The sequence below is a fragment of the Paramormyrops kingsleyae genome, chromosome 17 (genome assembly GCF_048594095.1).
Source record: "Paramormyrops kingsleyae isolate MSU_618 chromosome 17, PKINGS_0.4, whole genome shotgun sequence".
NCBI classification, from domain to species: domain Eukaryota; kingdom Metazoa; phylum Chordata; class Actinopteri; order Osteoglossiformes; family Mormyridae; genus Paramormyrops; species Paramormyrops kingsleyae.
The window spans coordinates 23512928-23540087 of NC_132813.1; the positions used below are offsets into that span (position 1 = coordinate 23512928).

Sequence of the window (27160 nt, forward strand, 5' to 3'; positions counted from 1 at the left end):
ATGGAAATAAACATCACAGAAAACAGGAGCATTTCCAGCTCTATACAGATGTTTTACTCATCAGTAAATAATAAGGTGGTGGTAGTGCAGGGGCTGATAGGACTTTTACTTTGTGTCAACTCTCTCATGATCTTTACCTTTATCAGACAGGAGGTGTTTCGAACTGACACACGGTACATTTTGTTTGCACAGATGCTGTTCCTGGACTCCACTCTGATGTTGATGACAGACTTGGCTGTTCTTGGTGCTTATTTCCAGTATCCACTTACCAGCATTCTGTGCGTTATACTTTGTGTCTTCATGGATGGGTTCACTTACGGCACACCCCTGACCCTAGTAGTCATGTGCCTGGAACGGTATGTGGCCATCTGCCTGCCTCTAAGACATGCTGACATCTCCAACCCTAAAACCAGGCTGATAGGTCTTCTCTTAGTGTGGCTATTCAGCTTCATACCTTCATTGACTGAATTATTTGCATTACTATCTGTGGCCCCATTCAGCTTTTGGTTCTCCTCAGCTGTCTGCAATTTCGATGTCATGAACTTGAGCAGTTGGCACAGCCTCCTAAGAACAGGAATATCTCAGCTGTATTTTCTGGTATTGTCTGCCATTACTACTTTTACCTACATCAAAATAGTGGTCGCCGCTAGACTGGCCTCCGCTGAGAGTAAGAAGTCTGCCTCTAAATGTCTCAGAACTGTCATTCTTCATGCCTTCCAGCTGGTTCTTTGTTTCATCCAGTTCTGGTGTCCGTTTATTGAATCAGCTGTCATGAAAATTGATATAACGCTATTTGTGAATGTCAGATACTCCAACTTTGTCTTGTTTTTGATCTTGCCACGCTGCCTGAGCTCTCTTATTTACGGACTAAGAGATGCAAAGTTTTTCCTGGCTTTGAAATACAATTTCTTTTTTGGGATGAATAAAAATATCTGCCCAGTTCTTGATCAGGGGACCTCCAATTCTAATGCAAATACGTGTACATAACCAATATGTTTACTTATTGAACTTTTATTCAAAGTACAGTACAATTGAGAAAACAGGGTCAGGATCAGCTCAAATTCTATATTTCTATATTTCTGCTAATGTTTTAAGCCTTACCCTGGAAGCTACTGGCGCAAGGCAGGGAACAACATAGCATGGGGCGCCAACCCATCACTGGGCAGTGATCTCATATGCATCCATCCCATTCTCTGTAACCGCTTAACCTATTCAGGGTTTTTTTTTTTAGATATGTTGTTGTGCCACACACCCCAGCTTCATGTAAGTACATAAATAGTTTAATTAACTGCCTACTAAGCCACCTTGCCACTCCTTATGTTTACATATATGCAATGATAAAACATTAATTCTGACAATATTATTTCTATGTGAGGAATTCTGAAGACAAAAAACATCTCAAAAGGTGGTACATATTCTATGAAAATAGCTTCTTGGTCAGTTGCTGCCCTGTAAGTCTGTATATGACCAGTTCCTGAAAAATACAGTGAGCAGTATGTTCTGTAGGACATAAAATAGCTAAATAAAATAGCTTTGGATTTCCCTTATAGTGCTGACACAGTATGTTATGTATCATTATTCATAAAGCATGAGATTGAATAATAAATATGATAAAGAAAAATCTGTGGTTTTACATGCAAAACTATAAATATGAAAAATATGAATTTAAAAATACATTTTTATTGACGTGTAAAAATACATAAGAATCCATTTTTTTTTCAAAATGCATCCGCCTTTCTTATTAATTAAAAAAAAGGCTTAATTTGAAACTATGGTTCATGGTGAGCTGCAGAATACAGGTTAATGCCTTCCATTTTTTATTTACTGTAATGAAATCAAAGAGCTCGTAAGAAAAGCTAAAGAAGAAAAACACTCCACTGTAATATTTCTCTACTCAGGGATTAACTGTTAATAACTAATATGTCTGTTATGTGTATGCATTTAATTGTACTCTTGGGAGTTTTGTTTATTTCTCTTCAGAAGACAGAGAAAATAGATTTTACTCTGCAACCTAACAAAACTATTGCTTTTTCCCATAATAAGCTGAAAATACCAGGAAGAGCCTCTTGAGAGATTTGACACACCTGATCTGTCCTCCTCTCTAAAAAAGCAGAAATGGTAATTGCAAGTTCTTTGTTGCTGAAATATGAGCAATACATAAAAGTAACTTTTTCTAACAGTTTGTTCAAGAAAAAATCCAAAATGCACTGGTGCCACTCATCTGGACTCCTTTCCAATACAACTTTATACTTACATACAGATTTTTAACTTGCTAAATTAAGGATATCCCAATATTCTTAAAGTGACTTAAGCTTAAGGAGCAGTGTGGGGGCTCAGTTAGTGGCACTGGTGCCTCACACCAATAGGGATGAGCAGCTGAATCCTACCACTGCTCTGCACTTCGTTTGTCCTGCCCACGCTGTGCAGGTTTCTTCCTCTAGCCCGAAGACATGCTTGCCTACTAATTGCCCATCTACACTGCCCATAGTGGGCACTTCTGTGTCTCCTGTAATGGACTGGCAACATGTTCAAAGTGCTGCTAGAGAGGAAAAATTTGCAAAAAGCTGCATTCTGCCATATCTTTAATTTAAAACATGTACAGTGGCGCAGTGGTTATCGCCAGATAAGACTGGCCCTTGTGCGTGCTGGTGTTCACTGCAGCTCCCTAATTAGATTGCTAATTAGAGGACTGATTGGCTGAAGAGTCCTCACACCTGGGTTTGAACAGCTGACCTAAAGGTTATTCCAAAAACCTGCATACACACCAGCCCATTGTGGATAAAACTGGCCACGCCTGCTGTGTGATGATACGTTTAATGCAATACTTATTTGGTACAGTTACAAAATTGAATGCAGCAATATATTAGAGTTCTGATCAATGCTTTGTTTATGTTAATTAGCCACAGGTTAAATTATCATGGGAATTGTTTTGGAACTTCAATGTATCTGATTAAATGTTTTTTTTTGTGTTTTCCTCTGTTTTACAAAGAAACGCAATAAAAGGAAAACTTATGTGTGCTGCTTTATTTTTAGCTATTTGTCAGAACCTTGCCCAGTATGCAAGTTCGAGGGCAGAATACTAGGTGGTGCACAAGCCTTCATGTATGGCATGTTCCTATGGTAGAGTTAAATGAACCTTTTTCATTTTTAATTAAACTTAGGACAGAACAAATGTTATACCCTTGATGAATAGATATACTTCAAGGTGTTTAATCTCGTGAATTGTGTTGTATCATTGTGGTACAAAGTAGTACATTACAGCATTATGAATTAGCGGGAGAGGCAGGTTGTGGAGGAAATGGAGACAGACACATTTTGGTTTTTTTTTTTAATTAAAGTCTTTAGATAAATAATTGGGCATTCATACTTCTGCCTTCCTAGACTGAGCCCCTCATACCTTTCATACATCACAATCAACTCATAGCTGTGGACACTTCCCAATGGGGAGGTGACTGCAGAGGATGATGGGAAGGGGGGCGGGTCAGACTTACCCTATCCCCTAGCGCCATGCACTACTAATTTTTTTATTTTTACATTGAGGTATGACTGTACATTATGTTTGACTTTTATAATGTTTCTTCTAAGTGGTTATAGATCATCCGTGAACATTTTTTGCCTCTCTAAAATCCACAAATTTAATTCTGGTTTTTGATTGTTTGCTTATTCATTCCACCCATACCATATTATATCATTGATATTTCAGAATGCTGCCCTCGTCTGGTGGAACTTACACAGGAATGGTGGAGGGGGATGATGACACGTTTCACGCAGGCTGCCCAGTCCCAGCTGGAGAGGAGTTACGGGTCATTCCATACCAACTCACCTAGACCTGCCAATTTGTGTCATGGATTTTCCTGAAAACATGAGAAAATTTCCATTAAATTCATGGGACATTGCGGAACCTTTTGTTACGAATTTTAGTCTATTTGTGATTCTTGTTATGTGTATTTTAAGCATCACCAATTGTTTATTTTTCACTGGATTGGGAAGTAAAAGTACTGAACATCCAAGAAACCCTAAGGATAATTTGCCACATATATTCATGTAAATAGTTGTTGCTGAACGTTTTTCAGTAATCAAATTAATAAATATTACCCAAACAAAGAATCTTTAATTTTCAAAAATTAATATTGCCACTAGTTTTCACTTTCTTGCAACTAAATTTTGATTCTGTGCAGTATTGATACCACATCTAGAAGTTATTTGGTGCTGCACAAACAACTGAGTTCCACAGATCTTCCTAAATATAGTTTTGTATGTTAAATTATGCATATTTTGGCAGTATGTTTTCCCAAAAAGGATTATTCTAATTTCCTTGAAACTTTTTTTTATAGGAAAATGGCAATATTATTTGTGGATATATAAAAATTTAAGATATATTATTCCTTGTTACTTCAGTATCTCTGTAACTAACCTTATGATTAGTGCTACCTTTCACATTTTATTTTACCTAGTACACTCAAAAAAATGATTTTTCAGTTCTGTTCACTTTACCTTAACAATTCATGTTGAATTAATGCCATTGTGGCTATTTTTCATTTCAACATGATTGTGTCATGTTAAACTGACTAAAAACTCTCACTCGTTGGTTTAACATAAAGTTTTCATTTTAAAAGTACATGTTTCAATCACTTAGCTCAGTCAAACTGTTATGACTGAATAAAAAAAAATATATTATAACTTACATAATATTTATTCTTTATTTTAAATATTTTTTGTTTATTAATTTATAGCTTGAATATAATTATAGAAGTGCAATTAAATGGTTATTGTTGTTTTTAAGTTTGTTATTTGCCTTAAATTGCTGTTATTTGAAAGACAATGCATTATATCCATTTAAAGGGTATTTGGTTTGTGTCAAATGAAGCACACATTAGCCTATTGGCATGTCTAGTGACAAAATAAAGCTAATGTGGAGTTTAATAATCAACATTTATTGTGCACATTTAGTGCAAAGCAACATAAATGAAAATTGTATTTTAAAAAAATTAAGGCCTTTACTGTTGTTCATATTTATTTTGTCTAACGTCTAGTTTCTAAGTTTTGAAAAATAAAGCACATAAAATGATTCTTACTTACTAATGTAAAAACTTTTATTTTGAAAGAATAAACTAGAAGAGAATTACAGAACTTATGCAACGTATTCAACATATTAAATGATAAGATTTTAACAACTCTGAGATATTAGCTAAGTTCTCCCCAAACGAGCTTGATGGGCCGAATGGCCTCCTCTCGTTTGTAAATTTCTTATGTTCTTATGTTCTTAAACACTTAACAAGGATCTGGTAAAATAATAAAAAAAAATGATACAATTCATTAAGAACATTGGACTTAAAAATACAATATTGACATCACAATATACACCTAGTCTGAAATCACTTCACACTCCAGCACAGGAGGTAGCGGTATGCACCTAAAAAGTTGGTATGCGACCCGCCAGTAAATCCATAGAAGAAGAAAAAGAAGAAGAAACTAGATAAACAATCAGACTGATACAAGTAATGTTTTATAAAAGTCAATCGCACATATAAAATGTGTGTTTTTATAAAGTCAGTCAGACTGATTGTCAAAACAGCCTGAAAATAAACGACATTCTCAAGCTAAAGGAAGCGGAAATTTGCTGTGATGTAATTTGCATATCCTGGCGGCAACAATCATAAAATGCCTTACGGCTGCGCATGTCTGAAATAGATCTCCGCGCCATTAACTGCTTAAAACAAACAGGTACGTGTTCATCCGTTTCCATCACTGTTATTACAAACAATATTATCAAACTGTTTTATGATGTCGGTTGATACTGATGTGTTATTATGACAAAATGCACGATTGTTAGCCTAAATGAGATAAATGAGATGAGTTAGCCATAAACTAATAAACCGCAAACGAACAGGTAACTTGTATGTCCATCCATTTCCATCATTGTGATTTCATGTCTGTTGATCCAACTGCTTTTATGATAGAATAGCCATTAGGGCTGGGAGATGCATTGAATATTAGAGATAATATCACAGTAATTTTAAGGACATTGTAGAATTTTGGAATATCGCAAATTTAGTATAATTTAAGTTCAAGCATTCTTAACTAAAACATTGTTCCAAGTGTCCAGTATTGCCCCTTTTTATATTCATTTATATATTTTATACATTTGCATTTTACTCTATTAATAGCTGTTCTAAAATGGTTCTTTTTTTTTTTCTTTAATTTTCATGGGTGATACAAGAAAATCCAAATTTTTGTATTTAAAAGAAAATGCAAACATATTGCAAAATATAGAAATTTGACAATATCGAGATATCATAATTTTGTATATGGCCCGGCTGTAATAGCTTATATTTGTAGATAGAAATGATTATTGTTACTATGGTTTCAAACCATGAACTACAATAATCAACTAATACTTTTTTAAATTCTTTTTTTCTAGATTGTCTGACCGCTTTTCTTTGGCTTAACACTGAAAGACCCATTTAGATATGTGGAAGTGTAAGACCTGTGAGTTTTCAGCATCTTCTAGATCAGAGTTGTTGAAACATTACAAGTTAAAGCATAAACACTTTGGCCGAAGCCACTCATTCCCATGCATGCATTCAAGTTGTCCTTGTTCTTTTAAGACATGGAATGCTTTATTGGTCCATCTTAGTAGAGTCCATACAAATCAAGATCCTGCACAATCAGAACTGACTACATTCAGCTGTCATTTGTGTTCAAACAATGGACTTTGTTGTGAAAAGGATTATTTTGTTCACATGGGTACACATTTGAAGAAAAACCAAGTGGTTACTTGCATGTTTTCTGGTTGTGATTTTCAGACAAATGTTTACGGTACCTTTAGGTCCCACAAAAACAGAAAACACACTCCCCATTCATTGAGTGACTTTAAGTTTGGTGTAGTGTCTACATCTAGGACACATGTGTCTGACAGCGACATTCACGAAAGTGTGCAGGTTGATGAAGTTGCTTCTGATAATGTACGTTTTGAAAGCAGTGCAGAAGTTCAGGACCTACCTGGTGTTATTGTTGAAAATTTTGCAGCAATGTTATTGAAATTGGAACACTTCTTTCATGTTCCAGGCATAGCAGTTAATGAGTTTTTAGAAGAGCTGCACTTTTTGTTGAGTACCTCATCCCAAACTGTTACGTGTGACAGGCTTAAAGATCTGTTTCAGGAGCACAGTCTTGCCTGTGATGACGCAATTATTGAAGACATTGCTAAAGCTGTGTGTGAGTCTCATCCACTGCACACAGCAATAGAACAGCATGGTTCACTAAGCACAGTGTATCGGCGCAAGGAGTTTTATAAAAGTCACTTCTGTGTTGTTGAACCTGTTGAGTACATCCTTGATTCACAACAGGGAAAAACTTTTCAGTATGTTCCCATTTTAAAATTCCTGCAACAGCTGTTAGCCAAGGAGGATGTGATTGAAACAATACTGGCAAACCACAGATATGAGCGTAATGAAGCTGTTTATTCATCATATCAGGATGGAAGTATCTTTAGGGAAAATGCATTCCTGTCAGGAGATGATTTAAGACTTTTGTTAAGGTTGTATGTTGACGATTTCGAAGTGTGTAACCCTCTTGGTACCTCTCGAAGAGCACACAAGCTCTGTGCAGTGTATTGGACTCTAAGCAATTTGCCTACAAGTTCTCATGCAGCAATGTCGTCCATTTACTTGGCTGTGTTGTGTAAAAGTAATGACGTGAAAGAATACGGCTTCAAAAAAATCCTTGAGCCTCTTCTTGAGGACTTGGCACATTTAGAAGAAGTTGGCATTTTTATTCCTTCAGTTGGTCATTTTGTGAAGGGTACTGTTCATGTTGTGATTGCAGACAACCTTGGGGCCCATAGCATAGCTGGTTATGTTGAGAGTTTTTCTTCTGAATATTACTGCAGATTCTGCACTGGAAAGAGCTCGGAAATTCAGACTAATGAGGTTCGGTCAGGTAGGTTTAGCCTTAGAAAGAGAGAGAGCTATGATGCTCACCTGAAATCTGCACAGCAGACTGGCAGCTGTTGTTTTGGTGTTAAAAAAGAATGTGTATTCTCCACACGCCTTGCTCATTTTCATGTTCTCTCTGGCTATCCCCCAGATGTCATGCATGATGTTTTTGAAGGAGTTGTACCATTTGAGCTTAAACATTGTTTATCAATGCTTTTATCAAAGAAGTACTTCACATTTGAATTTCTCAATGAACGTATTGTCCATTTTCCCTATAAATGGACAGATAAGACAAACAGACCTCATGCAATCCCTCGCTCAATGTTCAGCCAGAATACTATTGGAGGCAATGCTCACGAGAACTGGAACCTGATAAGGTTGCTTCCATTGCTTGTAGGACACATGGTGCCAGAAGATGAACCTGCATGGCTGGTGCTTATGGATCTCAAAGATATTGTTGAGCTTGTGGTATCACCAGTTCACACTGATGAATCAATTGCATACCTTGATGGCAAAATTTCTGAACACCGACTGAGGTTTCAGGAAGTTTTTCCAGGTGTGAAGTTAATTCCAAAACAGCACTTCTTGGAACACTACCCTGCACTTATCAAGTCATATGGTCCACTTGTGCATCTGTGGACTATGCGCTTCGAAGCCAAACACAGCTTTTTCAAGCAAGTTGCTCGGCTTACAAATTGTTTCAAAAATATCCCCCTTACACTTGCAGCTAAGCACCAGCTAATGATTTCTCACAGTTTGAAATCGTACCATCTTGAAAAATCTGCACTAGATGTATCAACGGTGTCAACAGTGCCTCTGACTGTTTTGAGAACAGAAATAACACAGGTCGTCCAAGACAAGTACCCAGACACTGAATTCGTCCAGATCACCACAAGTGTCACCAGTAAAGGCCTCAGTTACAGAAATGGGATGATTGTTGTTTGTCACTCTGTAGATGGGCTCCCTGAATTTGCAGAAATTATTCAGATTTGTATAGTGCAGAAGGGACTGAGTTTTGTACTGAAAGGTCTGTGTGGTTGGTATAGGGACCATTTTAGGGCCTTTGAACTGACCTCTTCTCCATCACGGGAGGTTTTCTTTCTTGAACTAAGTGAATTAGCTGATGGCTATCCATTGGCTGACTACAAGGTTGGAGGTCTTCGTTTGGTGTCACTGAAAAGACAAATTCATTTATAACAGGTGCCATTTAAATATTTCTTGTTTAACTGTATGAATGAATCTTATGTACCTATAGTGCAAACAATAGTTTTTTTTTTTCTCTCTCACATCAACAGGATTGTAAAAATGACCTCCACCATCATCCTCCGTGTAATTCTGGGAGAGAACAATGCCCAGAAAGTGACACTTCAGAATGGTGTACCTTGTTCTTTGGCAGAATTGAAGAATGAGATACAGACACAGTGTAATTTGATGGGAGAAACCAGACTTCAAATCATGGACCCTGATTTCAATGAATTTGTGAACCTGACTTCCACAACTGATGTTCAGAACAAAAGCACCCTTAAGGTCATCAAACTCTTTGACTCTTTAGCAGTATCTCCATCTCCCTCATCATGTGACACAGACATTCTGTCTTCAAGATCATCCTCTGAAGTATCACCACCTTCATCCCTTGACCCCCAAGAGTTGACTTCGAATACAAGGTGTTCTTGGCCAACATGTTTTGTTGTGCCCCGTTTCTCCTATGATGCAGAAATTAAGCTGGAGCAAGGCAATTCTGAATACCAAAAAACTGGCTTTCTACTGAATCCAGACCCAAAGCTGAAATCAGACATTTTGGATGGACTTGCTGAAGAAATAGTAAAATTCAAAGTGTACCTCTCTGATGCTGAATTTGATGAAGTGGCTGAAGCCCTTATAAAACGGCATCCTTGCCTGAAGGAACAGGGATCCTTAACAGGCTGCAGTGGCTGGAAAAGAAGCCTTAAATATAAAATGTCAAATTACAGAACCAAGCTGCGAAATCTTGGTTGTAGTGAAGTGACCGTTAATTCCATGAAGCACAAACCTATGGGTGTAAGCAATCCAGCTTTTGGTGTCAAGAAGCCACGCAAAGCTGAAGTTAACTTTTGTCCCTCATTTCTTCCTGGTGAAACTCCTGACAGCATGGAGCAAATCAGAGTCTCCCTAATTTCTGAGGTTAAGAAGAAGAACAACGAGCAAACTGTGAGAAGATTAATGGACCTTTCATTTGCATTGAGAAGACAAGAGGTTGTCAAAGAATCTCCACTTATTGCTGACTTTAAGAGCAGATGGCCGGCTTTGTTCCAAGAAAACGAGGTAATTCTCCCTGTCTTTATGTGAGATTTTACATAAAATTAAAATGCCAATAAGTCAAAATAAAATAATTTCACCATATAAGCAAGTTATAACACATAGGCTAGCTAGCTTTTTTGGGCATACATCATTAACGTTGTGGTGTTTTTCTATTTTTGTGTTTTAGGTTTGTGCTGAATTTGCACGGATAACAACTGTCGCCTTAATTTCAAAATTCTTCTCAAAGCTGGATGAACACACTCCAAGTCTTCTGAGGATCTTTGCCAAGAGAGGTGGAGCTCAGGGACAAAGGATAAGGAAACTTCTTGTGCCACTTACACAGGTATGATAACTTTGAAAATTGTTTTTCTAGATAAATTAATCTTTGTTTCTCACTTATGACTTGTGTGAATTGAAGATGTATTTGTTGATTGGTACATGTTGCTAATTTTTCTTTATTTTCCCTAGTGTGACTGCATTAATGTTAAGAGGGAGTGTGTCCTCAAAGCCCTGTTTGTCTACCTAAATGAGGATCCTGACAATCTCATCAAGGAGTACATGGTATTATTGCCTAAATATTTTGACAATATTTTTTGTGTATAACAATACATTTTATAGTACATTATTATTAATGTACTTTGTTCTGTTTATAGGATGCAGATTTGATTGCAGATAAGCTGCAATCAAAGAAATGGTGATAGGTGTTTTTGTCATCAGATATGAAGGTTGTGAAGTTGGTGATGAACCTGCGGATGTTGGAGTAGTTCTTGAAGGAGTTACAGCACTAGAAGGGCTTGGTAATGTAGCAAATGGTGTTGCATTGCTGATTGGGCTTATATATGCCCTAAATCTAAGTTATCCGAAAGAGCTTCGATACACCTTTGAACTACTGCAAAAAGTGTTCCTGGAGCTTGATGGACATAAACTCTCCACCAAAGTTCAAGCGCTCAAGACCAAGCTTTTTACACCTCATTAAAGGACTGATGAACAGACTGACCTTTACCATGGAACTATGTTTTTGTGTCAAATAGTCAAAACATGTTCATACTTCATGTTCACACATTGTTTTTTATTGTCTTTTTTTTTTGGTACATCAGGGTATATGTGAAGAGGAATAGTTTCCTAAAAATTACATTTGTCCTTAACTCACCCAATTAAGTCAGAAGCTCAAGGCAAACCATCAAGGGTTTCAATGACTCATGGGTTAGTTAATGGTGACTATATTTTAATTTTTTTGTTAAACTTGTCCTTTTAAACGCCTTTTCTTTTTTAAATGATAGTTTTAATAGCTTCTGACTGTTCTTGAAGGAAAGACGTTTGAATGTTTTAAATAGTTTTCAAAGATGTTCCACATAGCACACATTGTGTTTGCTTATAACTTTACAAAAGTTATCCAGGCACATTTTGGAATTGGAATAGATTTACAGACTGCTTGACGGACACACAGTTTGGTAAAGTTTTGCATTTGAGTGGAGGGCTGATGAACAAATAAATATATATATATATATTTTTTTTTTTTTTTACTGTGGAATTGCAGATGTTACGTTCTTGTTGTGAAATGCATTAAAAGCAAGCACCCTTTGCTAAGTTTTTTTTTTTATATATTAACAGGTTGTACATGTAGGAATGTGAACCTGTTGGTTTCATTTTGCATTGTGAAAGAAAACCTTTCTGTACACATTTGTTTTATATAAATTGTCACAAATGCAGGCTTAATGTGTTTAAACTTGTTTTAAAGTGTTTGAAATGTTTTTGAAAGTGTAACACCTGCTGAAGCTGTTCCCTAGTAAAAAGGATTTATTACATATTTACTGCCTCTGTAGTCGTCATTGAAGTATGGGGAAAAATGGGTGATATTCATTATTTTATAACGTATAGTAGTAACTTGACTAAATGGGATTCATTAAAAGTGATGTAAACATATCGGCTTAACATCAAGGATTAAATTTAAGATGGCATGATTAATTGAAGTTCAATAAAAACCATTAATTCAAGTTAAAAATAAGTATTTAAATCATGTTTACTCAATGTCATCTGTTCATGTAAAATGAACAGAAATACTTCAAGCTGGTTTAACATCATCCAGTGGTGTTAAGTTAATGTGGTGTAATCACGTGGAACCACTGTCCACGATTAAATCATGTTCAACCAAAGTGCTATTTTTTTGAGTGTATATGAGTATATGAGGTATATATAAGCCTTCTATCTTGAATGATGTTAGAATATACACTTGGAGGCTATTGTACGAAAATAGTACATGTAGTAGAGTAGTAGACAATAGTACAGAAGTATTTAAAAAAATAATTTGGTAAAATGACAGCGAAAACCATCACAAATTTTGGATATAATATTAACAGAAATTTGCTCTTTCAAAAAAAAAAAAAAAACAATCTGAAATTGGTACATGGTGTCATTCATGGGACATATCACACTGAAGTTTTTCTTTTTCACTTTCAAGCTTTAATGTCTTGGAAAACATTCATCTGATTTATTTCACACAAAATATTGCATCTTGTATATGTGAAGTTGTAAAACATCAGTTCCCTACATTTAAAAATGTGGTTTCTTCAGGTCTTCAAGTTTGCTGTCAGAGGTCATACAATCAAATATTTTAGGAAATTCAAGCACTCCACATTCTATCTTACACTTAAGCTACATTCCTGAGAGTACAAATTCTTAAAGTCATAATCACAGGCATTTTTTTCCATTTATTTATCATTTTAGTATCTAGTTGCATATAGTTGCAGATATTTACCATATAAAATTAGAAGGAAGTAGTTGTAGTATTTTTCTAGATATTGCAGTTTTAAAATGGCCCCTCAGTCCATGATGCTAGAAAAAGGCCTTAAAAAAAGAAAAACTGAGAAAACTAACAAATTTTGTATTTTTTCTTTTGGGAAGTATGTCTTCTCTCTGGATTTTTTAGGCCAATCTGAGGTGGTCAGATGTGAAGTTTCTGTTAAATCTGATGAATTGAGATGGAATGATCCATAGCATAAGAATGGTCAGGAGGTAGATGGTGCTGGGTCATGATATGATGATGTGGAACCAAGTTGAACCTTGGACAGTTCGTCTTGCTTTAGAAGCTGATATGTATATATTAAGATAAAGTTAAAAGCATGCATGTGTGGGGCGGGGTGGGGGTATGGGGTGGACTGGGCAGGCCATTAAGCATGAACAACTGAAAGTCTGAGTGACCCTTTCGTATTTTACCAGAGGGTACCCCCCCCCCCCCCAGCAAATTTGTCAAGTGCCTGTTTTCAATCACCAACAAACATCTACCCCTGGAAAAGTCTCTACTTGGCCGTGGGGGGGGGGGGGCAGTCTAGAGGGATAACTAACCCTGGGCACAGAAATCTCAGTGGGAGGCAGATGGATGACTAAGCAATGAGTTTCTGCTGGAATTAACCATATTGATTAACCAAGGTATTAGAGAGGTCTAGGAACATAATTACCTGATTGCTTAAAATCCAGCTGAAGTTTAGTCACCAATACACTATATGTAGATATAGAACGACAAGTTCTAGTCCAAAGTAAGCTGTGCATTGCAAATATTTTCAGTTATTAATGAATTACAGTCATGAGCATGGCAGATGCGGGTGTTGCAACAACTAGATATGGTGGCACTATGGAAGCAGCACCAGGTCATTACAGTCTGCGAAACATTAAAGCACAGAGCAAAAGGAAATTCAAGGGAGCTTCAGTTAAATATTGTTTTTTTTAGTGAATTGTAGCTCAAGTAAACAAAATTTTTAAGCCATTACATTATTGTCCTAAAATATAAATGACATTACCACCATTATATTTTATCTTAGTCTGTGCACCTTCAGTGCCCTGTAACTGCATCATTTGCCTGTGACAAGCAGCTGTCCATTGATGCTGCCCAGTACATTTCCTGTATCACACAGAGGCCAGTAAGAGGATGCATTAACATGGCCAGGAGTTCCAGCATCGCTGCAGCTTGGATCGCAATGAATGAGAGCGAGGGGGGGCCCTGCATCTGGGACCACATGGGGAACAAGAGTCCACCTCTGGTGGAGCAGTGCAGGGAGGGGGGGGGGGCCGGAAAGAGAAGCTCCGACCAGCATGCTGGCCCCCACATCAGCTCCTCCTTCCTGGTAACTGTGGCCCAGGACAGCCGGTCCTGTCATATGCTGGGCTGCTTTCTGTGCCAGTTTTGTAAAGATGGCTCCCGAGCTCCAGTTTTGTTTTTGTTTTCTGCTTTTGTTTATAAATTTGATTGAAAACAAAACTTTGAATACATTTGCATAACAAACCTGACACTTTTGTTTTGTGACTTTGAGTAATGATAAGGATCTAAAAAATTGCTCAGGGGGCTCTGTTCTTACTGCTTTTTCACAAAAGCGAAAACTGCCATCCTTTTTCTCTACACTGTGTAGGAGAACGCTCCATACTGTGCTGTTCGAGAGTGACCTTGATGCAGAGACAGGGGATCCATTTGTTCACTTGTCAAAACACATATTTGTTAAATATATAGATATCAGAGTGAGTGACCTGCCAGAGCAGCATTACTCGGTAAAAGCAGCCATCCTGCCCCAGATATGCAGGGACCCTGGATACCCTGCTTTAAGCTGCCTGCAGCTGGACCAGTGACAGTATGAGGGCTGAGGGGGACAGTGTGCTGCCGGGAGGGAGGTCTGTGACTGGACTCCCTGACCCAGACACCTACGTTTCCCCATGCAACCCAGACACAGCCACATTCCCCAGAGTTTGCCCCTGGGCTACCAGGGAGAAATCCCTCTTCATTCATTTTACCATTTTCATAAAATGCACTTCTTGTTTCCTGAAAGATTTGCTGTATATTACAAATTTGTTATTTGAATTCTACATTTTCTATAACTTTCTGCTTTATGCTCAATTTTTTTCTGTCATGAGGGCTCACACCAGAGGCCGAATCAAAGTTGAATAGGAATTTTGTTTACATATTAACAATACCTTTAAGATTTATTTTAAATAGGGATACAATATGCTCAAATCAACTTCAAATCAATATCTCAGGGAGAGACATATGGCTTATAAACCCAACAGATCCTTAATTCTCTCAAACTTTAGCAAAATGATACCACAAACTGCAATATAAATTCACCCTTGGTCTACTAATGAATAGGTCTTTAATTGTCATGTTGAACTCACTGTATTTGTGTTTTAGAGAAAAGAGGATAAGAAAGTGGGACAAGTGGAAATTTTCTGTTTAGTCACATAGCTGACGCCAACTAAATTCATCAGTTTTTATATAACTTGCACATTTACTTTTGAAGAGCTGGATATTTAAGAAATATGTTTTTATTTAAATATGAAAACAGAACCTGCAATTATGGATAAAATGTTAAATCAACTGAAGCCTAAATGTCTTTTTTAAGACTTTCCTTTCAGTATGAGTTTATTGCTTAGAACTATAACACTTTGGAAGGTATTAGTAATGAGAATCACTCCCCTTAACAACCATTGCTACATGTGGTTTGTTGATCAAAAGTAAAAAACAGTCCACATGGCAGTTTATTTTAACATTTGCAATTTCTTGGTTTACTCAACAGTGTTACATAAAGGTATAAATTAGATACCATACCATTATCACATCGTTAACTTGGTTTTTGCACATAGTGTTTGAAGCAACTAGGTAGTTTTTCATTTGACTTTTTCTATTTTCCGCTACTTCAACATAAATGGACAATGTTCGATACAACAAGTCTTTACAAAAGATAACAATACTGTTTTGGTACTTTCTTTTGCTATACAACTCAAAAAGGAATTCTAGAGTTTCCACTTTATTAAAACGGATGTGCTTTCTTCTGTATATGAAGCCTTTAGTGCATTACACTGAGGCCAACGTCACACTGTAAAATTATATAGAAACACAAATTCTACAGATGTCTGGTGCTCTCTTTTGGTGAAAATACTGCACTAAAGGCTCTCGCCATCTGAAATCTGTTTCATGGGAAAGACTTCAAGATCCTGAAAATTCAGGGGTGGCTCCAAATGAGTTAACTTTTATTCATAATTTTATACAGTATTTTGTCTTTTTCTTCTTAAAAACCAACTATGAAAAATGCATAAAGACTCACCAATTGCAACAGAACACAAAAAAAAAATAAAAATGACAAGACACTGCAAAGTGGAAAATAGAGAGGATGAGGAATAAGCAAAGTAATCCCTGCATTCATACAAAGGCAAAAACCGGAGTAAGCATATGGCACTACAGGGTCTAATTCATTGTCATAACAATAACAATAATCATATTAAAATAACAGCAATGACTTTATAAATTATTTTTCCCCATTTAAGATCTCTGAACATTTGTAGCTGAAATGTCTGCATGGTACTGGTTGTCTTTCCATCTAGCGATGAGCATGGGATGATGGAAATCTTCTCCAAATCTAAGGCTGTGCTGCAGTGGCTAGATTGAGCCAAGGCATGGGGATGTCACAGTGGCATCAGTTACTTGGTTCAGGAACTATTAGCAACCTGGCAACACACTGCAACAACAAAGGATAAAATGTCTCTTTATAATGTCACAATGGTCTTTCTATTAAATAAAATAAACTGAAAAGAATCGTCTTTCTTTTTTCCTAGTCATACTACAAATAGTATCTTATGACTAATTTCTAAAAATCTAGAACAGCTGAGAAAAGTAAAGACATGCCTTACCACTGGAATCCCTCTTTGGCCTCTGTAAACTTCTGACGAATCATGAAAGTTGCCAGGGCATCTGCTACCTGCAGAGGCAAGAACAGGTGACTAAGCAGCATGGTGTGTGCAGATGTATTTCTGATGTACAGCAACAACTAGAGTTCATGTGGAAAAACACCTTAATACACAGAACCCCAACCACCACACAAATAATAATACTGTCATCAGATATTGAACAAGGTCACTGCAAATCTAAAATTGGTATAGGAAGAGCATCTTATACCCAAAGCAACTGCTATATATAAAGCTGAGGTCTAGAAAGACAACAAGGATTATTGGGTCCTTCAATACCAAATTTAGCCCAATTGGTTTTGTCCAAGTTTATCCAATCTCTGAGACTGAGGGAGGCTATTGCTTTATGTTTTAAGACACTGATAAAAGAAATGCTATACAAACAAAAATGCTTTAGAAATGCTTCAGAAACAGTATCCATGAAAGTTGCAGGTTGTAAAAAATGCTGAGACATGAAAGTGCTGTACAGTAGTGTTTCTCGGACTGGTCCTCGGACCCCCAGCGGTCCACGTGTTTCCTCCCTCTGAGCTCCCTGCCAGACAGACCACGTTTTTTCTCCCTCCCAGTTTCCAGTAGGATGTGGACTGTCTGGGGAACCCCAAGGACTGGGTGGAGAAGCACTGCTCTACAGAGCTAAAGACGCAGTAAGTGTCAGCACTGATGACCCCAGCTGTTTTAAGCACTGCAGAAATGTTTGCTCACTTTTTCAGGTGCATCCTCGTGAACCGCATGGCCACACTGGGGAAGAACCTGCATCTGGAATTTTCCTATAAGGAAATTCACATAATGATCTTCAGCCTTCAAATCAAACAGCATCAATTAGCCTGTAATTCTCAAGCCCTCTATCTATAGTGGGTACTGTTCCCAGGGTAAACATTTAAATCATGGTTTTAAACCTAGCCTTTGGTTTAAAACTGCAATTAAATCCACTTATTAACCAAATACGTACTCAAATGTTATGCACATAAAAATTTCTTGAGGTTGTTCTTCATGGAAATTACATTAAAAGCAACTGTTTTGTTTACTTGTGACCATAAAACATACAGTTCCAAAGCTGGTTGATGGAAAACACCAAATTATTACTTTAATAAGTTTAGTAACCAAATGCATATCAAAATTAAATATTCGATTCTCATTAAGGAATCAGATCATTTGAAAACTGGACTGGAATTTGGTTTTCAGGGATACAAACAAAAATTTGAACCGACTCACGTTTTAAAGTAAATTAGTTTGGAACTCTTAGTAGACCTGAAATATCAATCAGCTAGTCAAAATATTTTTAAAGCATGAAATACAAATCACTGCAGACAAATTTGGAATGACTTACATTATCGTTACATAAGAGCTTAAGCTGAAGTAAACCTTATCCCCTTGGAAAGAAATAAAGTGCCTTACCTTGCATCTGTCCAATTGTTAAATCTTTGTCCAGTCTGTCAACACCTAAAAGAAAGTAGATTGGTGCAGTTATTCAGTAGAATTCATCCATCCATCTATCCATCCCTTAATCCTGGTAGAAGTCAAAAGGACTTCTACTTAGGATACCAGTCACATAAACTTACATATATAATCATACAGCCTGCATGGGATACCAGTCACATAAACTCACATGCATAATCGTACTCCACGCGATATGTGAGTGTAAACTGCACATACAGAGCCATAGGTGGCACCCCTAATCCTACTGTGAAACAATAGGGCTCTGCACTGAGCCACTATACTACCGTACTAGTTTATCATATTGTTTGAAATGTTTGCCTACCTGCCACATTAATATGTATTGTACAAACTAAATCCAAAATGCAAGTTTAAAATTACTTATTCAATCATTCATTCATTCATTCATTCAAGCTCCGTCGCTTATCCAAGGTTTTGTCATGGGGACAACAGTCTCAGTAGGGATGGCAACTCTCCCTCTCCCTGTTAGTTATACAGTGGTACCTCAGTTCTCGAACTCATTAGATGATAGACAGAAATGATAGACAGTAACAGTAATTATTATTATATAATAAAATACATTATAAAATAAAGATTTCTTATTATTTTTATATTAATAATAAACCATTAATACATTTAATTATAATAATATTGTCGTGTTGAGTGGGGACGGAATGGAGACAAAGGTGCAGACGTCAGGGTATCGGGGAATACGGGGTTTAATTACAGGTAAGGCAGGCAAAACGCAGACGGACAATACAATGACCGGACTGGGGAAACAAACTGAAACGCGGACGAAATACAGAGGGCTAATGACAACAACCAGAAACAGCTGATCACAAGGGGATTCCACACGGGGTTAATGAGGGGGCGTGGCACACGGAAGGAGCGGACGATCGGGGCAGAACACATTGGTTTTTTTTTTTACTTTACACATTGGATACATTTTCTTACTTTACTAATTACTGTTTTGAGAAATGTGCTTAGATGTGTTTAGTATAGTATAAGCTCTTCTTGTTTTATCCAGTTCATTTTGTGTTTAAATGCTAAAAAACTTATTTAGGTGTAATTTTTTGGGGCTGGGAACTAATTAATTGGTTTTCCATTATTTCTTATGGGGAAAATTCGATCAGAACCCGAACTTTTTAGGATTCGATCCGGAGTTCTTAACGGATTAAGTTCAAGTTCTGAACGGATTAAGTTTGAGTTCTGAGGTACCACTGTACTTCAATTCCTGAATTATTAGATTGGACTCAGTAGGTTAATCAGGTAATTGTGCTAAATATTGCCAGGAGCCACAACTTTGAATCCCAGTCCGATCGATCGATCGATAGATAGATTCCTTTAATTGTCATTGTACAAATATACAACGAAATTACATTGCACCCACATAAAAAAAATACGGCTCCTAAAGTAAACTAAATAAACAGAGTAATAAATAAGCATAAATTAAGAAGAAATTGGTCACACACATAGTAATTTTAAAAGTACCAGCCATGTACTGTTAACATAAAGTAGTAACTGGCACAAAATAAGAATTCGTGTCATTCCAAAATCAATGTTTTAGTGACTTCATAGCGTCATTCAGGGTGGTGATGGCCTTTGCGTAAAAACTGTTCAAGAGTCTTGTGGTGTGTGTTTTTATTGTCCTGTATTATCTGCCTGAAGGCAAAAGTTGGAAGAGACTGTGGGCAGGGTGGGATGAGTCCTTTATGATATTTGTTGTTTTGCGGAAGCAACGGGAGGTGAAGATACTTTCCAGGGTAGGTAGAGGTGTGTTGGTTAGTTTCTCTGCAGTTCTGATTACTCTCTGCAGGGCATTTTTTGTCAGCTGCAGAGCTTCTGCTGTACCATAGGTCAGGACACTCTCGATGGAGCAGTGATAGAAAGACACCAGCAGATGGTGTGGCAGGTTGATTTTCCTGAGAACTCTCAGGAAGTACAGTCTTTGCTGCGCCTTCCTGATCAAGCAATATGTGTTATTTGTCCACATGAGGTCCTCCGACATGTATGTGCCCAGGAACTTGAATGTTGACACCCTCTCCACAACTTCCCCATTTATCACCAGAGGCTGGTGATTCACCATTTTCCTCCTAAAATCAATGATGAGTTCCTTCGTTTTCTTGGTATTTAAAACCAGGTTGTTAGCTGTCAATCTATGAACATCCTCCCTGTATGCCATCTCATCTCCACTGCTGATCAGGCCCACCACAGTTGTGTCATCGTCGAATTTCATAATGACATTAGTATTGTGGGTTGGATTGCAATGGTATGTATACAGGAAGTACAAGAATGGACTCAGGACACAGACTTGTGGGGCTCCTGTACTGAGAACAGGGAGGAGGAGTGGTGGGGGCCCATCTTGACAGACTGTGGTCGGTTGGTTAGAAAATCCTGTATCCAAAAGCAGATGTTATGGTGGATGCCTGTCGGACATTTTGTCGAACAGTCTGTTTGGAAGGATAGTGTTAAATACAGAGCTATAGTCCACAAATAACAACCTTGCATATGTTCCTGGCTGTTCCAGGTGGACCAGAAGGGTATGAAGAGCAGTGGAGATGGTGTCATCTGTTGATCTATTGGTTCTGTATGCATATGGATGGGGGTCCAGTGTTGGTGGGAGAGCAGCCTTTATATGTTTCAGCACCAGTCTTTCCAGACACTTCATAATAATAGGTGTTAATGCCACTGGCCTGTAGTCGTTGAGGTTTGTTATTATGGTCTGTTTTGGTAATGGCACTATTATAGAGGTTTTTAAAAAGGCAGGAACAGAGCACAGTGACAGAGATGTATTAAAGATGTTTGTGAAAACCTCAGCCAGCTCCATGGCACAGTCGCTTAGCACTTAGTACCAAGGGATGCTAGATTAACCCTCAAAACAGGATCTCAATTTATTGATTATTTGAAAGAATGAGACAGCATAGTCTCTGTTCAAACAGTAGTACCTTTCTCTCTCCCAAGTGTAACAATCAGCCTTCCCAGGAATTAATATTATATCCATATTACAGGGATCAGGCTTGTGACTTTTGAGAGCTTCGGATGTTCGCACTTCAGAGAGTTCTTACCTGCCAGAAGAAGCAGTTTGGGAATGGAGCAACTGAGGAAGAGGGCCGAGAGACCTCTGAACCAGCCATCCCAGTACTTCTCAGTCTTAGAGAGCTCAATCCTCCAGGTGAACAAACACTCCTTCTTCACCTGTGCACAACACTGTACTAAACATAAATGCTGTATGTGTACAGTACCAGTTAAGCTTGGACACGCCAAGCCGCCTAGAAAGGAGAGTGATAGTGTCGCTCACATGACCTGGCCACCTGACCTACACTCAGCAGAAATGGTTTGGGAGGAGTTAGAAAAAGTGGCCAATGAGTGCTCAACAGATGTGGGATCTCCATCAAGACAGTTGGAAAAGCATCCCAGGAGGCCACCACATGGAACTGCAGAAATTAAGGTCAGCAGTTCCTGGAGCAACTGAGGTTAAGGGTCTTGTTCATGGGCCCAATGGTGAGATTACTCTGACGACCACAGGATTTGACCTGGGAACCTTCTGAGTCCCAACCCATAGAGCTGCCCCAAAAATTTTTTTGGTCAGTGCATAATTCCATCAATGTTATTTCATAGTTGTGGTGTCTTTATAATTATTCTTAAAAATAGAGAATAGTACAAATAAACCTTTCTATTGGTAGATGTGTCCAAATTTTTGGACTAGTACTGTACATAAAGTGCAGATGCTCCTCTACTTATGAACGAGATATGTTCCAAACGGCCGTTCGCAACTTGAAATTTTCGTAAGTCGTTATTAAATATCATTTTAAGGGTATACGCAAGTACAAAGAATTAGGATGCTGGGAGTACGCACGCTACGCTGCTGCGTGGCGAGAGTAGCGGCCAGAAGTCGCACTAGGCGGAATTTGGACTTACAGTCCTCTTCGTTCATATGTCTGAAAGTTCGTAAATTGAAAGTTCGTAAGTAGAAGAGCGTCTGTAACTGTAAAATTACAATGAAAAGAGAAAATGAAGCAAGCTAATGAGCTTGCTCTTTTACTATGGTATTTGGGAGTACTGGAAATTAATAGTGGAAGCATTACCTCTTGGTCATCCTCCTTCTTTCTTTTGTGATCAGATTCGCCTCCATCTTCATCCTCCTCATCTTCCTCAATAATTCCTTCAACTATGCACTTTGATACCCCAGGACTGGAAACAGGCTCCTCGCACCTGAAAAAAAAGTCATAGTTCTCAGTGAAAATGGGCGCGCAGAGGTTTGTACCCCAGAACTTGGCTCTCCTGGCCATTATGACTTACCTCTTGACTTGTCCCACCATGGAGACACGTGCAGACTCCATGTTTCGGATCTGCCCACTTTTCACACTGTCAGAAAGGAAAGATTAAAAAAAAGACATCTAGGAAGTTTTGCTTTTAAATTTCATGAGAATGTTGGTGGGTACTTATTAAAAATAAAAGACAGAGATAAACTTTAGTAGAAACATGTAAAATAACTTTAAGAGAGATCAACAAAAATGCATGGTTTTAACTGAACAACCAGCTTCCCAACCTCACCTCCACTCAATAGCATTCTCTAGTGACTTGAAGGTTTTTGGTCGACTTCTCAAAAAATTCTGCATGCTGTTCAAGGCATCCATAGCTGTGCCTGTAAAGTATGTTGCATCATAAAAGCAATGATTACTACTGTCTCCACCTTTCAAGGTAACAGGAAGTACTAAGAGCAGCAATGAGTCCCAAATGCACAGAATAGCAGAATATTTGACTATTCAATTCAATTAAATTCTTTCATTGTCATGTGCACAAGTACGAGTACCGTGTGCAATGAAATGCTTGCTTGCATGTGCTCCTGCAGACAGTGAACATAGACAACAAGACGACTAGACAACAGGATGACAAGTGAATGTAATGATGAAGTGAATTATAAATAAGTAAATAAATAAGACCAGAATCCCAGGAATAAATAGAGACATTGGCAGAAATATATGTGTGGGTAGCAGTGGAGGTGACACTAAAGCTTATAGACAAAAATGTAAACACAATAAAGTTCACAAAATTCCTATACTCCTTTTTAGCACGGAAATTACCTTCAACCACATCAATCACACAAAGGCCTATTAAAGACGGCACATGATTGGCTGCTGCCGTATGGACAGCTATTGCCCCGCCCATGCTGTGGCCGATAATCATGATTGGTGGAGCATTTTCTCCATATAGTGCTTCAACCACCTTTCCAACATCCCTGGAAGAAACAAATCAAATTCTGTCTATATGTCACATATTTGCATTTTATCCCTCCAAAGTGCATCATCTGAGCCTCAGTAATATACAATATGCCTGATTTGCCCCCTTCTTGTTTGCTTAGTGTAAAAAAGATTATTTTGGTGGCAATTACATTTTCTTAAAAAGATTTAATTTCCACATCAGGAAGCATCCACAGCATATGGCAAACAAAACAGATGTTGAATTCATTGTCCCCAGGAAAATATGATGCCAAAGCCTCATCGTCATTCTTGCTAACTGTTCAAACTAAAGGTGAATCTGTCACCTGCCATGTACCCCATTCTCCCTTCATAAATAACCAAATATCCTCAACCTAGATGAACTTGCATCACTTACTTGGCCATGGCTTCTGCTGAAAGGTCTTCAGGGTTTTTTACTTTTGAATCTCCTGTTACAAATGAACACAGTCATACTAATCTCAGAAATCCCTTCTCCAGTCCACGTGGCTAAAGCAAGACTACTTATGTGCAAGATCTTTCTATAACCACAAAGAGATTTCATATAGATGTATATGAGGTATACCATGCATGTAAATCTATTGTATTAACACTGAAGGGTCCCCCACATCCCCAGAACAGTAAAGAGTTACTATTTACATATTTAATAGTTCTCTGCACATAATCCCTACAGTTAATGTCACACAAGCACATATTTCCCTACTATCCTGTTTACTAAATCTTAGGCTAATGCAAAACTATCACTGGCCATGAAAATTCAGAGTGGGGAGCATAGAACACTGTGTTTTGATATTGTCTGAACATAGTTTACTGCTGTCCCATTTGAAAGCAGGACAGTACACAGTGGGAGATTCAACTACCAAAAAAGTCATTAGATGACAAGTGCACCAAAAAAGGGAAAGTTAGGGTGACCAGAAGAGCGGCTTCCTCACCATGTCCCCTGAGGTCCATGGCCACCACTCTGCAGCTGATCCGAGCACAGATTACAGACTAGAGGTGAAGAGCAAAGAGGAGTGTGCATTATGCCAAGACAAACAAACAAACAAGGAATTCTAATATAATACAAGATAAATTAAGTATGTATAGACTGGAGAAAATAAATACATATCCACAGACACAAGCAGTCATATGCAGTGCAGGCTAATAACACAGCCATGAAGACAGTGCTTACACCGACAGATTTTACAGTGGGTCCACACTGTCCGTCCCAAAATAAAAAGTCACTGGTTTTGACAGCAGCATGTTTCACTAGTTGCACTATACATGTCTGTACTTTCACTAGCCATGGGATAGAAGCCTATCATTTACTTAGCTCTTCCAGCAATCTAACAATTATTTCTGCCCAGACAGATAAGCAAAGAACCCCTTCATGTCTTTATGCAGAAAAGAGAGTAACTCACTGTGAACACGGCCCATGAGAGGGCAGAGTGCCCACCACCATGTAACAGCAGAAGAACAGGCCCTTGTGAGCCGCTGCTGTAAACACGAAAAGTGTACAGAGTTGTCAAGGTTACAAACAAGGGTGTAGGGTGTTCCAGCCTTGGAAATTATCATATTTAAACAAATACTGATATAGGAAAACACAAAAAAGGATATATCTCTGCTACTGTCATTTTGCACTTCCACATCATCCATTGCTTCAAAGTACTTATTCCAGGGCAGGGGAGAAAAGTCTTTCTTCCTTCCAGGTCTGTAACATTGATAAAGGACAGGTATGGAAGGAATTCTAGTATTAGTTTAAAAAAAAAAAAAAACAGGTCATTGTCGTAATACTGTGCATTGCCCGACTTCTGAATGCTTGCATTGGATATCACTGTAAACCAGTGAATTAAAGTACTTGCAATATTTATTTATTTACCACGTTAACAGGACTAAGGAAATGCTCATGCAAAATATATCAGGAATCACAGATTGCAAGCTGACCAAGATTATGATGACATCAAAATCCTTTAAATATACTGTAGTCACAATACTTTTGGTGTTCCGTGCCAATATAAGTTACATACCACCTATCTCTAACAGGCAAGGAAGGATATTTATGACCGACGGATATAAGGAATATACACTTATGCTTGAAGTTTGCATAACTGTTTAACACAGCTCTCCGGTGTAACGAACCAGTAAAGCACTATTAACCAGATGTGTGGATTTCAGATGCTTCTGGATTATCTCGAGACCTGTATTTATCAAACCACCTTCTATAAGTATCAAACTCTCAATACAGTTATAATTCATCGGAGGCAGCTAAACAGCTGCAAATTTAAATACTGTTGTAATTTATAGGGTAATATTTAGGGTATATTTTATGTAGCACACGAAAAAAGATCAATTCGAAGATATTTTCCAGTATATCATTATTAATCAGCTGATCACTTTCGTCTAAGAGACAAGTAACTCACCCCATTCGCATTCTGGATCCGGACTGCAGACCACCTGCCATAGGCGGTCTAGTTGCCAATAAATTTAAGTGCAATTGTTTTTCCATGAATAAAAACTATTTTCTTTCCACAACACAGGAATTCCACCTAACAAGGTATATCGCTCCCAACGTAAGTTGCAGATGACAAATTTTTCCGTACACAGCCAAAGTACCGTCCCACACCGTTGTCAAAGCGCGGAATTCTAGGAACTGTATTAATTCACTGGCACAACTTCCATTAAAACAAACGGACTGTGAACCTTAATCAACTACAGTTCCCATGATGCTTTGTAAATTACTATGTAGACTCGGAAATGTGACGTAATTGGTTTGCTCGTGAGGGACGTGAAAACAAATTGGACAGAAACACTTCGGAATACATATATCTGGAAACCGCTGTTAACACCAGTGTATTTTTTTTTCATCTAGTTTTACAAAGTAGTGTTATACCTCTGAAATGTGTACCTCTGTGCGGCACAGTGGTATTTGTCCTGGTACAGTATCGCTCTAATATGAATTGTATATTGCAGAATAATATACCAATTCAGCCGTTTAAGTGAATTTAGATAACGCCCCCCCCCCAAAAAAAAAAAAATATATATAGTATTTATTATATATATAATTTTTGTTGCACTTTTTCTAGGAACTAACAAATTATAAATCCAAGTGGCCACAGTAAACGCTTTTAACACTTTGGTGCAAACTATTCGCCTCATTTACACAAAAGCATCTGATAAATAACATACTGGCCAGAAGCGTTTCTTCCCCTATCCCACAATGCAACTGGAAACAAACAGCGGCAGTTACGTGAATGACGGCGGGACGAAAGAAAATGTCGAGGACGCTTTTACTCGTCGTCCGTGGAAATTTCTTCTTATTTTTTTTTATGTCAAAGGCAGTCTGCCGGAATGAAGCATAAGAAGCTGCAATCCCCCAAACCTGGATGCAAGAGAAAGAAAGGTATGTTAGATGGTAGTACTGCTGATGACCGATGGTCTTCTGTTTATAGTTACCAAGTAGGGCTGATCTTGTTAGCCAGCTGCTTAAGTGGCTAAACAACAAATGTTCATAAACTGTTCCTACTAACCACTTATGGTGACGTTCAGATTTAAGATTATAACAGAATCACTTACAGT

At 37.9% G+C, this 27160-nt stretch overlaps 4 protein-coding genes across 10 annotated transcripts in view; 3 read left to right on the forward strand and 1 right to left on the reverse strand.

The window, feature by feature from the left end:
* On the forward strand, window positions 1-987 carry LOC111856816 (odorant receptor 131-2-like). Its single transcript, XM_023837071.2, has one exon. It carries the CDS (start codon window positions 1-3, stop codon window positions 985-987), a length of 987 nt encoding a protein of 328 aa, XP_023692839.2.
* An 8255-nt stretch (window positions 988-9242) lies between these two features.
* On the forward strand, window positions 9243-10912 carry LOC140579238 (uncharacterized). Its single transcript, XM_072701643.1, has 4 exons — window positions 9243-10238; window positions 10402-10557; window positions 10683-10775; window positions 10868-10912. Exons 1-4 carry the CDS (start codon window positions 9243-9245, stop codon window positions 10910-10912), a joined length of 1290 nt encoding a protein of 429 aa, XP_072557744.1.
* Window positions 10913-15713: 4801 nt separating this feature from the next.
* Window positions 15714-26294, reverse strand: LOC111856810 (protein phosphatase methylesterase 1-like). Of its 4 annotated transcripts, none has more exons than XM_072701484.1 (14): window positions 26005-26274; window positions 25201-25295; window positions 25006-25097; window positions 24538-24595; window positions 23985-24036; window positions 23453-23607; window positions 22923-23013; window positions 22668-22733; window positions 22454-22580; window positions 21434-21575; window positions 18330-18374; window positions 17637-17701; window positions 16881-16948; window positions 15714-16708 (listed from the first exon to the last, which is right to left on the reverse strand). In XM_072701484.1, exons 1-14 carry the CDS (start codon window positions 26088-26090, stop codon window positions 16690-16692), a joined length of 1161 nt encoding a protein of 386 aa, XP_072557585.1. In that variant the 5' UTR covers window positions 26091-26274; the 3' UTR covers window positions 15714-16689. The 4 variants fall into 4 exon arrangements, with proteins under 4 accessions (XP_072557585.1, XP_072557586.1, XP_072557583.1 ...); XM_072701485.1 differs by having other exon boundaries at window positions 21434-21563; window positions 26005-26268; XM_072701482.1 differs by lacking the exons at window positions 15714-16708; window positions 16881-16948; window positions 17637-17701; window positions 18330-18374 and adding an exon at window positions 18386-20762 and having other exon boundaries at window positions 26005-26294.
* Window positions 26295-26375: 81 nt separating this feature from the next.
* c2cd3 (C2 domain containing 3 centriole elongation regulator) overlaps window positions 26376-27160 on the forward strand; it is a 53632-nt gene continuing 52847 nt past the window's right edge. For 2 of the 4 annotated variants that reach the window (XR_002841240.2, XM_023837064.2), the window contains exon 1: window positions 26376-26984. Coding sequence is in view for 3 of the 4 variants with exons in the window: in XM_023837064.2 (XP_023692832.2) it covers window positions 26933-26984 (52 nt within the window). In the remaining variant the exon portion in view is untranslated. The remainder of the gene's footprint in view (window positions 26985-27160) is intronic. The other 2 variants (XM_023837060.2, XM_023837062.2) reach the window with 1 other exon arrangement.

Coding starts and splice junctions, on each gene's coding strand:
- LOC111856816 (XM_023837071.2), top strand. CDS start 1: ATGGAAATAAACATCACAGAAAACAGGAGCATTTCCAGCTCTATACAG.
- LOC140579238 (XM_072701643.1), top strand. CDS start 9,243: ATGACCTCCACCATCATCCTCCGTGTAATTCTGGGAGAGAACAATGCC. Junction 10,239..10,401: donor CTTTGTTCCAAGAAAACGAG/GTAATTCTCCCT, acceptor TTTGTGTTTTAG/GTTTGTGCTGAATTTGCACG. Junction 10,776..10,867: donor ATCTCATCAAGGAGTACATG/GTATTATTGCCT, acceptor TTCTGTTTATAG/GATGCAGATTTGATTGCAGA.
- LOC111856810 (XM_072701482.1), bottom strand. CDS start 26,090: ATGGAAAAACAATTGCACTTAAATTTATTGGCAACTAGACCGCCTATG. Junction 23,014..23,452: donor TGTGATTGATGTGGTTGAAG/GTAATTTCCGTG, acceptor CATACTTTACAG/GCACAGCTATGGATGCCTTG. Junction 22,581..22,667: donor ATGGTGGGACAAGTCAAGAG/GTAAGTCATAAT, acceptor CTTTTTTTTCAG/GTGCGAGGAGCCTGTTTCCA.